At 35.8% G+C, this 15,066-nt stretch overlaps 1 protein-coding gene across 6 annotated transcripts in view; it reads left to right on the top strand.

Annotated features, from left to right (window-relative positions):
• Window positions 1-15,066, top strand: part of Ralgapa1 (Ral GTPase activating protein catalytic subunit alpha 1) — a 199,380-nt gene that overhangs the window by 151,134 nt on the left and 33,180 nt on the right. For all 6 annotated transcript variants that reach the window (XM_051195870.1, XM_051195866.1, XM_051195869.1 and 3 more), the window contains 2 exons: window positions 11,784-11,942; window positions 13,577-13,704. In XM_051195870.1, coding sequence (XP_051051827.1) covers window positions 11,784-11,942; window positions 13,577-13,704 — 287 coding nt within the window. The remainder of the gene's footprint in view (window positions 1-11,783; window positions 11,943-13,576; window positions 13,705-15,066) is intronic.

The following is a 15,066-nucleotide window of genomic DNA, read 5'->3' as shown; positions in this document are numbered from 1 at the left end:
TTTTCATCACTATTTGTAGAAAAGCTGCTGCATTCTAGTTCATTAGTCATCACATCTGTTGATACTGTTCTGATGGCTATTACATTCTAATTTTGACTCAAGAAGTATGAATTCTCCAGCTTTTGTCAGTATTGTTTTGACTTTGAATATCTCTTGAAAATCCATATAAAACGCTGTAGAATTGATTTTCTGTTTCTATTCCAGAATCTATTGAAATTCTTCTTTCTTTTCTAATTACCATGTGTAAAGTAAGGGGTTTAATTACAACATTTTCATACATACATATAATGTACTTTAGTCCCTCTGTTACATTGTTGGGATTTTGATAGAAATATAGTGACTCTGTAGATAGTGTCAGGTAGGATTAATATTGTGCCTTTGAGACTTTTATTGCATTTTGGAATTTATTTTGTGCATAGGGGATGTTATACACAAAGAGGTCCTCGAGAATTCACTCTCTCCTTTTATCATGTGGGTCCCGGGGGTGCAACTTGGTCATCAGACTTGGCAACAGGAGTTTTACCTGCTGAGCTACCCTTCTGTTTGTTTAGTGTGTGTATGTGTGTGTGTGTACTCTCTTGCCTGAATGCCACAGTACTAGATGTTGGAGGACACCTTGAGAGAGTTAGTTCTTTCCTTTCATCATATAGATCCTCCAGGTTGAACTCAGGTTGTCATGCTTGACAGCAGTTATCTTCCCTACTGAGCTGTCTTGCCAGTCCCTTCTAATTTGGTTAATGTAAATATATGGTAATAGTTTTTAAAACTTTATAATATAGGCATGTGCATTAAAATAAGTATTATTGAAGAAATACCCAACTTAAGTCAGCTTTTTTTACTTAAGGCAATTTTAAAGGATTTGTCTGTCTTAATATCCAACAGAAAAAGATATAAATATAATCTCATAATTTAGTATTGCTACTCTAAACCTTCTTTTCATAGGAATCAAAAATAAAAATGTACTGTTTTTTCTTATACTGATTTTCCCCTTTCTTTATTCTCTATGACATTCCTGTTAATATGCTCTTCAAGCATCCTAGTAATATTTTTTCTCAATAGCAGCCTTATATTTTAGTTTTATTATAATATCACTTTCTTTTTAACAGGTTAAATGTTTAAACAATCATAGACAACAGTTGTCTTACACTAGTTCTTCTTAATAAAAAATCACCTTCTGTATTGGTATTTTTTCTCCAAAATTTAATAAATTCCACATTAGTGGTAATAAGTTGAGGCCTAGAACATGTCCTATTACAAATGAACAATTGGATTTCATTAGGTTGTCCCCCCTGTCCTTTGTACATATATCTTCAGGTGTGTTAATCCATTCAGTAGACACATTAATGAGCACTGGTTGCAGTGTAATATTGAAGGAAGTAAAGCTTGTTGACCTCAACATGGAGTTTAATACCTCTAATTAAATTAGAGAGTCGACAGTCAGTATAAAGAAATAGCCATGCCTCTGGCGAGCTAGAATTATTTATGACTCTGCTTCTATGTTTTAAACTTGGTTGGAGAAAAGTCATTTATATCCATTTTATAAAAACTAATTTTAGGTTCTGACTTTTTATTTTAAATATTATGTGGTAGTTTTGCAAATTATTTTTAAACATTTTATTTTCTCAAAATGCAAAATCAGTGTCTCTGGATCTATTTAAGTATATAACAATTTTTTTTTTTAATGTGTGTGAAGTGAAGGTCTTTCAAAGCTCAAGATAATAGCAACAGAATTTTGTAACGTAGATTGTACTCTTTGAACAAATTAACCATTTAATCTAGTAAAGTCTCGCTTAGAAATACTATGCCACTGTATCAAAAATCGTGCTATAACCCCAGCCCAAGCCATCTGTTCTATAAATTATTTCTACCTGAGAAAGATTGATGAAAAATGGTTAAAAATAATTTCCACTTAACTGACTGTATTCACCCCTAAAAATCAAAAGCGCGGCAAGCATTGGTGTAAAGTGCTGAGAGGAGCCACTCTCATCTCCTCTGTCTCCTCGTTGCAGCCACTTGCTGACACTCTGCTGCCAAGGTAGCTGAATCATCCTTTTAGAAGTCTGATGAAGATCAAGTTGAGATCATTGTAAAATACTTAGTTGGACTCTCTAGGCTATCTTTCATTTCCTGAACCCCCAAAAGAGGAAAAAGAAGTACTCTGTTTAAGTCAGTTTCCTTTAAAATACTATTAGTGTAATGGACAGCAGGTCATGTCTTAAAACTTGATCACATCAGTTTCTCAATAAATGGGTCTTAAAGACTCTTCTTGGTCCAGTTTTTATTTCAAATCTATTTTTATTTTAATTTTAAAATAAAATTAGCATATGAGAGACTTCAAAAAAAACTACAAGCTAAATAAAATCTGAAAAATTAATTTTGAAAACAATTTTATGGAATAAATACAAAAAGGTTTTCTTATTTCAGTAAAAGTGGGATTAATAATATAATTGATGGATGCTACAGAATTGTCCTAGTATACTTTCTATTGCTGTGAGAAACTCCATGAATAAAAGCAATGTAAAGGAGAAAAGGGTTTATTTGGCTTAAATGAACTGGTTACAGTTCACTTTTGAGGGAAGCCAGGCCAGGAACTCAAACAGAATCAGAGACAAGAACCATGTAGGAGCTCTCTTTAGTGGCTTCCTGTCCAGAGGTGACAGTATCCAGAGTGAGCTGGGCCCTCCCACATCGATCATTACTCAAGAATGTGCCCCACAGACATGTCTACAGGCCAGTCTAATGGAGGCGTTTTCTCAGTTGATGTTCCCTCTTCCCAGATGACCCTAGCTTATGTCAGGTTGATAAAAGCTAACCAACACAGAAATTCTCCTCATAGTTTCAGATCAGAATATAACAATTAATGTTACAAATTCTATTCAACATCATATTTTCCCCATAGCCCCAGCTTTTTTAAGTGTATTCCTAATGACAAAGATAGAGGCTAGAAATAATATCAGTAGTTCCATGACAGCGTTTCTCACCATGAACAGCATGATCTGGATAGGAAAGCAGTAGCTTCTCATTGCACACCAAGGACGACTTAACCCCAGTGTCCTCTGTGTGCTTTGACCACCTTCCTGCTTAGCTCTCTAATCACCTCCCGTCGTCTTCTAACTCATTAACCAACCTCATTTCACTATGCTAATCTTCCACCAAATCAAGTCCAGTCAAATAGCTGAGACTCAGTCTACATTTTTTTTTATTTCAAGCTTCTTCATTCTCACTGTTCTATCCTCACACTTAAGTGACAGTTTCTTAGTAAGATCTCCCCAGATCATTCTAGCTAAAGAAACCCCTCTACTCAGGAACACTATCACTCTGACCTATATGCCTTTTTAAATCTATGTGGTGTGTGTATGCACATGTGTGTACACACTAGCAGTGCCTACCACACATGCTCATAGACATCAGAAAACAACCTCAGATTGTCAGTCCTCACCTTCTACCTTGATTGAGATGGGCTCTCTCATTTTGCTACTGTGTACACCTGGCTAGCTAGCTGTCAAGCTCCTGGCATTCTGGGAGTCTGGACTCATGTCCTCATGCTTACATGTCAAACCCTGCCTACTGAGTCATCTCCTTACCTTAGTATTATTTTCTTTATAGCACTTACCACTGTATAAAATTATTATACTTGCTTATTTATTTTTATTAATATTTTATTAATTTTTATTAATGTTTTTTCATTACAAGCCAGGTGTTGGTGATGCACACCTTTAATCCCAGCACTCAGGAGGCAGAGGCAGGTGGGTTCTGTGAGTTCGAGGCCAGCCTGATCTACAGGACAGGCTCCAAAGCAACACAGAGAAACCCTGTCTCAAATAAACAAACAAAAAGTTTTTTTCACTATATACATACACACACACATATATATATATATATATACACACACACACACACACACACACACACACACACATACATATCTTTGTCAAAATAGGGTTTCTCTGAGTAATCCCCTGGATGTCCTGGAACTCACTCTGTAGACCAAGCTGGCCTCAAACTCAGAGGTCCACCTGCCTCTGCCTCCCAAGTGCTGGGTTAAAGGCATGTGCCACTACCACCTGGCCACAATATATTTTAATCCTATTTCCCCCTTCCTTAACCCTTTCCGGAACCTCCCCACCTCTCTATCTACCGAACTTCATGTTCTTTCTCTCTCTCTCAAAAAAAGCAAACAGACAAATTTAAAAACAGTAAAAAGAAATCCAAATAAAATAAAAAACACATAAAAACAACCATAGCATCCATTCTGCATAGGCAATTATTCCTGAGCATGGATTCTATCTTGAAAGTGTGGTTAATATACTCAAATGTAACTCCACTGGCTAAAATTGGTTTCCCCTTTCCAAGAAGGTATCAATTCCATTATTTGTTTATTCTTTATATATTTATCTGACTCCCCATGTATACACACTATATCAAGGTCATGAGGACAAAGACTTTCTTAATATTGTATTTCTTAAATATTGTATTTCTAGAACCTAGAACTAAGTCTATTGGTGCTTAATGAACAAAAAAGTTACTGAAGCTATCATAGTCACAAATAAAAAACCATATATATATAGTTATAATTATTGTTGTAGCATATTTAGATAAATGCCACAATTAGACATTTATGCTTCTTTATTAGGTATTTGTATAATGTTAGAATATAATTTCCATGATAATCATTCTGTTGGCCTATTAGCTAGCAATAATAATAGTACCACCTTATACTAAAGCACAGTGCTAGGTTGCTTTTAAGAAATGTTTTCTCCTTGGGGCTGGAGAGATGGCTCAATGGGTAAGAGCACTCGCTGCTCTTCCAAAGGGCCAGAGTCCCGTTCTGAGCACCCACATCATGTGGCTCACTACTGTCCAAGCTCCAATGCCTCTGACTTCTGCATGCATTGGCAATTGTGCACATACCCATACATGAACTCACACACATACACATAAACTTAATAAAAAATTAATCTTCCAAAAAAGAAACTTTTTTGTATTTTGGAGACAGGGTTTCTCTGTGTAGCCCTGATGGTCCTGGAACTCTCTTTGTAGATCAAGATGGAATTGAACATTGAACTCAGAGATCTGCCTGCCTCTGCCTCAAATGCTGGGGATTCAAGGTGTAGGTCACCATACCCAGTTAAAAGAAACTTTTCTTAATTGATTACAATGAATGATCCACATAACAAATGATAATATGAAAATATTATGTGGACAATATAATTATATATGATACTCGGACTGCTGAGGCACGAAGAATGTCAGAAAGTTCACTTTGAGGCCAGCCTAGGCTATATAGTGAAACCCTATCTCTATGGGTGAGAGTTGGAGCAGTAAGAATCCAGTTTGAATTTCTTCACAGCTGCTGTTTCTGCTTCCACCAGTACTTTAACTTTTATTTTAAATATTAACACGTATGAATACTTCCACTTTTAGTGCAAATGCCATTATAGACTGGTGTCCTTTGCTATTTACATTCAGAGAAAAGTGTTTGGAACATTGTCTGTAGCTTATTTTTTTTATTTTGTTTTGTCTTTTCCATGAAACCCAAAGCTTTGAGGTCAGAAATCAATCTGTTAACCCTCCTTAAAGCATTTGCAAAAGCTAGCACAGTGCATCAAGACAGCTTTCAGATCATATTTAGTAATGAAAGATAGAAGGTAGGTTGAAAAGAAGTAAGGAGGAATAAAAGAGATAAGACCTTTTTTTAATTTAATTTTTTTATTTAATTTATTATTTTACATGTCGATCCCAGTTCCCTCTCTCTCCCTCCCCCCCTCTCTCTTACCCTCTCTGCCCCCTCACATGCACTCTGACCACCTTCCCCTCCCATCCCCCCACCCCAATTCCATATGTAGGGCAATGCCAGCCAGGTGGGGTCATGTAGATCTGTCAGGTCATTTGAAGTAGGGACTAGGGCTTCTCTCCTGTCTCTAGATTAAGGCAGTTATCCCTCCATGGGGGATGTGTTCGCAAGGTCCTTTTGTGACCTTTTAAGAATTCATGAACTACACGCTGCCTCATTCTAAGGGAACTTTTGTCCTTCCTAACTACATAGCATAATACCACTGATTCATGGGACTTTAAAATAAAGCACCAGAGTTACTAGTGTCCATTTTCATCCAAGATCCTCCTTCTCTAACGTTCTTAGTCCTATTGAAACATTTCAGTATCTTCAAATACTGCAATGTTAATACCCAAGAGAAAAGCCATTGTGTGTATACTGGTCACCATATCAGTGTGATACCTTCTTCTCCTCCTCCTCTTCTTCTTCTTTTTTTTTTTTTTTTTTTTTTTTTTTTTTTTGTCTTTGTTGGTGGTGGTTGTTTCTGTTTTTTTAATAAACTATCATGCCCTAAAAAAAAAAAAAAAAGAATTCATGAACTAGTTCAGCTATGTGGATATACTATCTACCCCAGAGCAACTTTAGAGGAAATGGGAAGGAAAGAGCACTGTTTTCAAATGAAGAGGTTGGTAGACATGTAGTGATAAAAGCAGTAGGATCAGAAAAGACTCGTACCCACTTTTAACAGAAATAGGGGAGTTGGTCAGGCAGTAGTAGCGCACACCCTTGATCCAGTACTTGGGAGGCAGAGAGAAACTCAAAGGGCAAGCTAAATTATGAGACAGAAATAGATCCTTTACATGATATCTAGTCCCCAACCCTATTTTATAGCACTAAGGGAGTAAAGCATTAACTCCAGGTCCCTTGTTGATAAAATGAATGTGTTGTACTGACATAAAGTGGATGTTTGTTTTAATTCTTTTATACTACTGTAAAACATGCCAGAGTCTGACAGTAGTAGGGGCTGGCAAGATCAGGAGACTGGCATATTGGTGTCTGTTGAGGAGCCACTAACCTGTTCACAGACGAATGAGCTGCTCACAATAGCCACATGTGTTGAAGGTGGCAAAAAAGTTCTCTGGAGCTTTTTTTTTAAAGACAGTAACCTTTTTAAAAATTATGTAATCACTTCTCCAAGTCCCTCCCTGGTTGGACTTAAATTCCTAAAACCATTACAGTGGAGGCTAGCATGCAAGCTTTAGGAGATTGTATTCATCTATAACAGTGGCAAACATCTCATTTTACAAAGGAGTATAAAACAGGCCATCCCTCTGAAAATACCAACATTCATGAACTCCAACAAAATAGGATTATTAAACAGATGGCTTGAGAGCACTTAGATAATGAGGTGGTGATCACTAGGAGCCAATGTGAGTTCAGCACAACTAATCACATCAAACTGAATTTGTTTTAATAGGATTACTAGATCATGGCCAACCATAGACTGTGTGAAGTTCTTTGCTCTAAGTTGAAGCAATGTGGTCTTATAGTTTGATGTGTATGGTGATGACTAGTTGCACAATCATATTCAGAACACAAATGCTTTAACAAGAGGAAAATATTGCAAAGTGGTTCAAGTTTGGGTTCTGGAACCAGATTGCCTGGATTTGAATATTGTTTCTGTCACAGCTTTTTTGTTTGTTTTTTTTTTTTGTTTGTTTATTTTCGAATCTTAGCCAGACTTCATCCTTTAAGCTTCAGTTGTTTATATGGGAAAATAGTAACAATACTGATTGTACTTGTCTTATAATTGTTTTGAAAAATGAAGTGAACTATCACAGAAATATAGAATAGTATAGTCTTAATAAATAATATGTAGTAAATACCCTTAATAAATAAAAGGCATCTTTTTAAACAGAATGAAAATCTGCAGTGAGTCTCTTGTGTAAACCATTTGACATTTTTTGTTCAGAACTTGAATGAAGACATAAGAATATTAACTTATTGATAACCCTGATCTAGAAATGAATGAGCCAGCACATTGAGTAGCAGAATCTGGCTAACAGTAGACCTAGCAAACTTACAGAAAACCTAGACTTGGCAGAGTCAAACTTAGTAAGCATAAATATGAAATCCTCTCTTTAGATGGCAATTGATTTTACATGCTTAAAAGAACTTTGAAGGTGTCAGTGGATAGAGGAACTTGCTGTCAAGCCTAGCAACCCAAGTTTCATCCCCTAGAAATATACGTGGTGAAAGGAGAGAGCCAGCTCCTAAAAGCTGCCCTCTGACTTCCACACATATGTGTGTGCATGCATGTGTGCACACACACATATATACACACTAAATAAATGTCTTTTAAACTCTAGAAATTATAAATACTTTTTAGTTTTTTTGAGACAGGGTAGCCCTGTGTAACCCTTGCTGTCCTGAAACTTGCTTTGTGGACCAGGCTGGCTGGCCTTGAACTCAGAAGTCCACCTGCCTCTGCCTGCCAAAGTGCTGGGATTAGAGGCATGTACCACTATGCCTGTCAAGATTTTTTACATAATTTATTTTTTTAATTTCATTTTACATTCCAACCGAAGTTCTCCCTACCACCCCTCCTCCCACTCCCTCACCTTCCCCTCTAGCCCACCCCCAGTCCACTCTTACTCATGGGTAAGAGCTCTTACAAGGAGTCAACAAAGTCTCAGAGAACCAGACCCCTCTCCCATGCATTAAGACTGAGCATGACATCCCACCATAGGGAATGGGCTCCAACAAGCTAGCTCATGTAGCAGGTTTGTATTGTGGTCCTACTGCCAGGGGCCCCTCTGATAGTTTAGACTATCACAACTATCTCCCACATATGGAGGGCCTAGTTAAAAATTTTGCAAGGAAAAGAGTTTGAGTTGGCTAGCTGTTCAATAATGCCATAAAGTTTCAGAAAATAATTTAGTGACAGAGTAAGAAATAGTTCCGTTAGTGAGTTTGCTGTATCAGGGCATATAATGATATTCTATTCCAGACATTGCAGTCTAATAGAAACATTAGTAAACTAAGAAAATGATCCAGAAAAATGACACCCTGAAAAAAAAGTAGAGATATTAAATGATCTTCCAATACCTGGAAAGATAAAGATAAAAGATAGAATACATGTTGGGTTCATTTGGTAAGGCCCATTTGGAAGAACTAGTATCAGAAAGGCAGGGTTTGCTTCATGTAAAGAACACTGTGATGATTTTCACTCCTGAAAGATAGAATGGGCTAATTGTGAACAACTACACTCCAACCTTAAAAGTATTAGAGCAGAGGTTAGGTATCTACTTCTTGGGATAGCACAGTTGAGTTATCGGCTGTGCAATTACTCCTTTGGATTATCTTCCAATATTAACATTCTGTAATGGATGAAAGACTTGAGTTTACAAATGTTGACTTTCATTGTATTTTCTTCATGAATTAATATTGGCCATCTGTAGCCTACAGTACAATTAAATTCCAGAGTGATGTCAGAAACAGTTGAAGTGAATTTAGAAGAATACTTTGGTTACAAGTCATGGTACAGACCTGTCCCCTATACACAGCAGTCTGGTGCGCTTTCAAAAATTGATTTGCACATAGGTTCAAAAACATTGTGGATAGTCTGGGTATGGTACCACATGTCTCTAATACAAACAGGAGGCAGAGGCAGTCTCTCTGTGTTCAAGCCTCGCCTCATCTTCATTTTCAGTTCAAGGTCAGCCAGGGCTATAAAGAGAAACACTGTCTCAAAAAATGATAAAGAGAGAGAATCATATAAATAGGCACTCCTTTGAGAAATTTTAAAGTACAGGAAAGTAATCTTTTAAGTCCTTAAGACGTAAGGAATAAGTTAATATAAAATAGTAAATAAAGTATTTGTACCAAATATAGACACACATAATGTGTTTGCTAATTTGCTTTTTATTACTGGCATTATGACTTCTGTCACCTTTTGATAACTAGAAAGACATCTTCAGTGAAAATGCTCTTTCAGAACCTCCCCAAATGTACAGTGATGATTAACAACACCTTAATTTCTGTCTATCAAGTATACTGCAGGTTTTAAATTTTAAAATGTCATTATGGCACCCTCAAACAACTGTATTTTTAGCATTGGAATCTAAATAATAAATAATTTTTTCATGAAAGTTATTCCTTTAAATATCAAACACATGTAGAATAGATTTGTTGATAAATATGTTTCTACACCAAAAAAAAAAAAAAAAAAAAAAAAGACAACATTTTGACAAAAAAAAAAAGTGTGTTCTTTTAAACTTCTGGAGCAGACCTTTAAATGCTATGTGAAAGATATTTGAAAACAACTTTGGTTAAAAGATAATAGTACAGTTGCCTTGTTCGCTTGTTTCTTTAGATAAGTGGCACTAGAAATTATAGATAATTTTGGCAAGAGTTCCAGGGTTAATGTAGCAGATAAATAAAAGGAATTTTCTGTAAATTGAGACCTGCATTATTTCAGTTGTCTTGTCTTTCCTAACCTAACTCATTTAATTTTAAAAAGTAAATACTTAAATTCTTCCTGACAGTGTGCTCAGCTTTTACTATCATTTATTACTTCAATTATACTTGATATCACTTAGAACAATCTGCCATTTAGAAATCTCAGGATAGCCTGGAGCTTAGTATTAGATCTGGCTGCTATTGTAACATGTACAGCATATGACATTAATGTATCAGAATTAGATTGGATCATCCCTCCTGGTTACATTTATTTCACATTTCTTTTGTATTCAGTTAACATAAACCTATTAGGGAAGCTGACACATGGGGGTGGCTGTATAGGAAGGATATTTTTAAAGTATTTTGATTAAAAAATGAAATTATATAGCCATAGCTTTTTTTACTTTGTGTAATCTCAATCTCTCTCTCTCTCTCTCTCTCTCTCTCTCTCTCTCTCTCTCTCTCTCTCTCTCTCTCTCTGGCATAGTCTAAGTCTGCATTTATGTCTTTCCTGTATGTATACACAGGTATAAGGAGTTAATTCCTGAACTAGGGAAGGACTGCCAAGTTCCTTTCAGAAAGTGAATTTAACTCTCCTTTTTGTTTTAGTCAGACCTTAAGTTCTTTTGCCTGCCTTATGGCTTTTAATCTAAAAATTACATATATTAAAAATGGAAATCACTGTACATTAGCTCAGACCAGCTTTATTCTTCTTTCATCTTCTAAACTTTCCCAACCAGTGTGTCTAGATACCTGAAAATAATGGAAAAACCAGTGTAAAGTATCTACCAAACATAGACTCATGTGTTCCAAATGTACTAGATGATAAAATTTTATAATAAAATTGAGGTGTATACTACAATCTCCATAAGGAAAACTCAGTAATATACACTATGTTCATTTTTAACAACTTACTAGAAACACAACTTTTTAAGTGCTTTCCTTTTTTACAGTTTGTTATAATAAAACCCTCTCAAGATTTCTAGGAGCACCTTTGTAAGCAGCATAAACATCTAAGTAACATTTTTTAGGGCCTAATAAATATCAAGACATCTATTTGGAGGCGTTTCTAAGTTCCATGGGGGGGGGGTTGCAGAAAATTAATTTGTTAGACCAAATATAACCAACTTTCTTCTGCTCAATAAATTATTATAAAATGTGTGTTGACCTATTTCTTTGCTTCTCTTCTTCAGACCACCTTGCTACTTATTAGCATTTCAGAGAGTGCATAGAATAAGAGGAGAGAATCTCAAATCAGTCACTTTTTAAAATAATCTTTGAGAGTTTTGAGAGTGGAATTGCATTGGTACCGCTACTAGTCTGAGAGTGGGCTGTGGCTCTCTTCTCTAAGGTCTTTCTCTTTCATTGACTGTGGGAGTTAAAAGTGCCTGGTGGTCTTCTGTGTCCCTTGATGACTTTGAGCGTTTGTATTTTTTGTGTCATGAAAATGATCAACTAACTTTCTTCTGTATGCTCTGTTGTTGCTAGCTGTATAACTTGCTCACATGGCTTTTATAAAGCACTGTAATCTGTTTCCTTCATTTTCCAGTTGAGACACCTAGGAAATGATGAAGTACACATTGTTTGGTCAGAACACACTAGAGACTACAGAAGAGGAATTATTCCTACGGAATTTGGTGATGTCCTCATTGTAATATATCCAATGAAAAACCACATGTTCAGTATCCAGATCATGAAAAAACCAGAGGTGAGAACTCCTCAGCTTCTGTCTTAGTAATAGATTTTCAATTGTGAAAATAGGGGGAAATACAAAAGACTATGATGCCGTGTAGGTTATCTTAAGCATAGTTAGAAGGATCAACTTGTTTAGGGAGACAGCTAGGTAGTGCCTAAGTAGAAATTCCTTGTGCTTAGCTCACCTTTTATTAAAACAGAAAACAATGACAGTTTCCAAAAGACACAGTAAGAACAGCCTGGTGTTAGTGAGGCACAATTGTAGTCCCCGTAGAGTAGAGGCAAGCTAATCAGTTGCCAGCCTGTGCTACATAATGGGCCTCTATCTTAGAAAGCCAAGAATAATTTTAAAATAATAAATAAAATACATACAGATGTTTTTAAATGTTAAAGAGACATTATCTCCTCCAGTTGGATATCCTAGATGTACCACAGGGCTTCAACAACTATTTCAGAAGTCTTTCTTTCAAAGATAATTAAAGTTCAGCATTATTTTTATTTTTTTAAGATGAATGCTTTTAATAGAAACTTGTTTTAACAGTTGATTCAGAATCTTCAGAATTCCTTGAATTGGGTCAAGTTTTCATTTAAAAATTCATTTCATTACAAATTCATTTCCTGAATTTTTCAAGGTTTATATAAACTAGAAGTCAACTTATGGCAGGGCACCACCTAATTTTGTGCAACCTACAAACTGAGAATGTTTTTGGTTTTGTTTTGTTTTTTAATATTTTTAAAGCGTTTTTTAACAGAAATTATAAGTTTTACAAAATTGAGATATTGTATGGCCACAAAACCTAAAATACCATGTCATCCTCAGGGAATTGTCTTGCCTTGAGCTACCATTTTTGTCAATCATATTTAAATAGGCTTTTGTTTGTTTGTTTATTTGTTTGTTTTCAGTATTAAGCCTTGTACCCAGCTAGGTTAGCACTCTACCACTGATCTATATATTCACAGCTCTGACTTGTGAACTAATAAAAGTGACTGTATAGACTTTGTTTTTTAACTAAACAAGCCAAATGTGTTTTAGGTTCTGTACTTGTTTCTTGCCACTGACAAAATCTTGGGGAAAACATCTTAAAAGGAAAGATTATATAATTTTGTCTCATGGTTTTAGTTTATGGTCTTTTGACTCCTTCTGTACCTTTTGGTCAAAGCTCTTGTTAGTCACTCTCTAACCCAGAGCTACCCTTCTAAACATGGCCCTGGGAACTAAGCATTCAGCATGAGTTTGGGGAAGACATTTCATGTCACACCATAAGAATAATAAAACTGGCATCTCACAGAAATGCCCATCTAACTGCCTATCTATAAGAATGTGTCTCTTTTCCTTTGTTTGCTTGATAGAGGAGTTGCTTTGTGTGTGTGCACAGGCACATGTGTAGCTGAAACTGGCAGGGGATATAAATGATGTAGGTACACAAAGCACATAGTTCTTTTGAGTAGACACCCTGTTAACCTTGGGCATTTTTGTGTGTTGTCCTAGTAGGAGTGATTCATCATGTAAAGAATTGAATTTGAATATTTTTACTTGAAAGAACAAAGAGGAAGCAAAAACGCATTTATGTGCAAAGGATCTTGATTGTTTATATTATAATCTTTTTACAGTTTGAGTTTAAAATTGTGTTCTGATCTCTCTATCAGGTTCCCTTCTTTGGTCCACTTTTTGATGGTGCTATTGTGAACGGAAAAGTTCTGCCCATTATGGTCCGATCCACAGCAATAAATGCTAGCCGTGCTCTGAAATCCCTGATTCCATTGTATCAAAACTTGTATCCTTTTTGACTGTGTTGTTAGTGTACTAGTGTACATCTGCTTTACAAAAAGCTAAATATTTTTTATGTATTAAACCTTAGTGTTTCTGTTTATTGATAAATGGCAGAGTTCCTCCCTGGTGATTGAGTAATTGTGGTATTTGAATGGTACGTTTTTTTATATACTTTAAATATTAATCTTTGACTTGGTTAACTAAAATGGTATTATATGACATGCTCTGTGCTGTTCTGGAGGTGCAGAAATAATCAAAACAATCATTGAAAAGAATTCATTCTACATGGAAAAACATACTGTTTTCATTACTTATGTTTTTTAAAAAGGTGTATGCAGGATGTATACTAATAAGGGACCTGCTACCAGATCTGAGTTTCTGTCCAGAAACACTTAAGAGAAAAATGAAAATTGAACCAGTCTTAAATGATAATCAGATGGAAGAGATTAAGAACCTTCTAAACTGGGGACAGTGTACTGAGAGACATGAAAGTGTAAGATGTGGAGTGCTTAGGATCATGGCTTCTGGAGCCAGGCTATCTGGTCAGGTGCTACTCTTCTGGAGCTAAACCACCTCCCTGAGCCTTGGTGTACTTACCTATGAGATACTAGTGACAGTAATTACCTCGTCTTGGTCAGGCTGTAGAACCAGGGTCTAGAGTTAAAAATCAGGCCTTGAGCAAGCTAGGCAATCACTCTACCACTGAGTCATAATCCAGTCCAAGGTATAGAATCCTTGAATCTCACTTTCTTTATCTGTAAAAAGATTCTAATATTATATCAACATTATTATGAGTGCTAAATGAGATTTTATGCAATTAATTATGTTATTCATAGATATTACAATCAATATAAAATGTCTCCACCCAAAGATTAAGGAGTTGCTTAATTGAATTTTTATATTGGGCTGATTCTCAGTTCTACTACTTGACATTTTAAATATTTTATCATATTGAGATAATGGTTGCCATGTCCGAGAATATTCTAGGGTGAAAAGAAATAATTTCTTTTAAAATAGTAGGCATGCACACTTTTTTAAAGTAGCATATCTGAGTAGTTCTATCAACAAAATTGCTTGTAGACAACTTAGAATAAGGTGCTGGAGAGATGAATCAGCAGTTAAGATCTTGTACTGCTTTTGCAAAGGACCTGGTTTGGTTCCCGGCCCCCACACCATACATCTCACGGCCATCTGTAATTTGAGCTCCAGGAGGAACTGATGCTTCTAGCCTCTTCAGGAACCTGTACTTATGTGCACATGTGTGCGCACACACACACACACACAATTAAAAATATTTTTTAAAAAAAGAATATTGAGAGTAAAAACATTACATAGTACACTAAATTTTTTCTTGCAGTTTAATAGT

This window comes from Phodopus roborovskii, unplaced genomic scaffold (genome assembly GCF_943737965.1).
Source record: "Phodopus roborovskii unplaced genomic scaffold, PHOROB, whole genome shotgun sequence".
NCBI lineage: Eukaryota > Metazoa > Chordata > Mammalia > Rodentia > Cricetidae > Phodopus > Phodopus roborovskii.
Note: the sequence above shows the minus strand (reverse complement) of the source record. Positions and strands in the feature narration are given on the sequence as shown.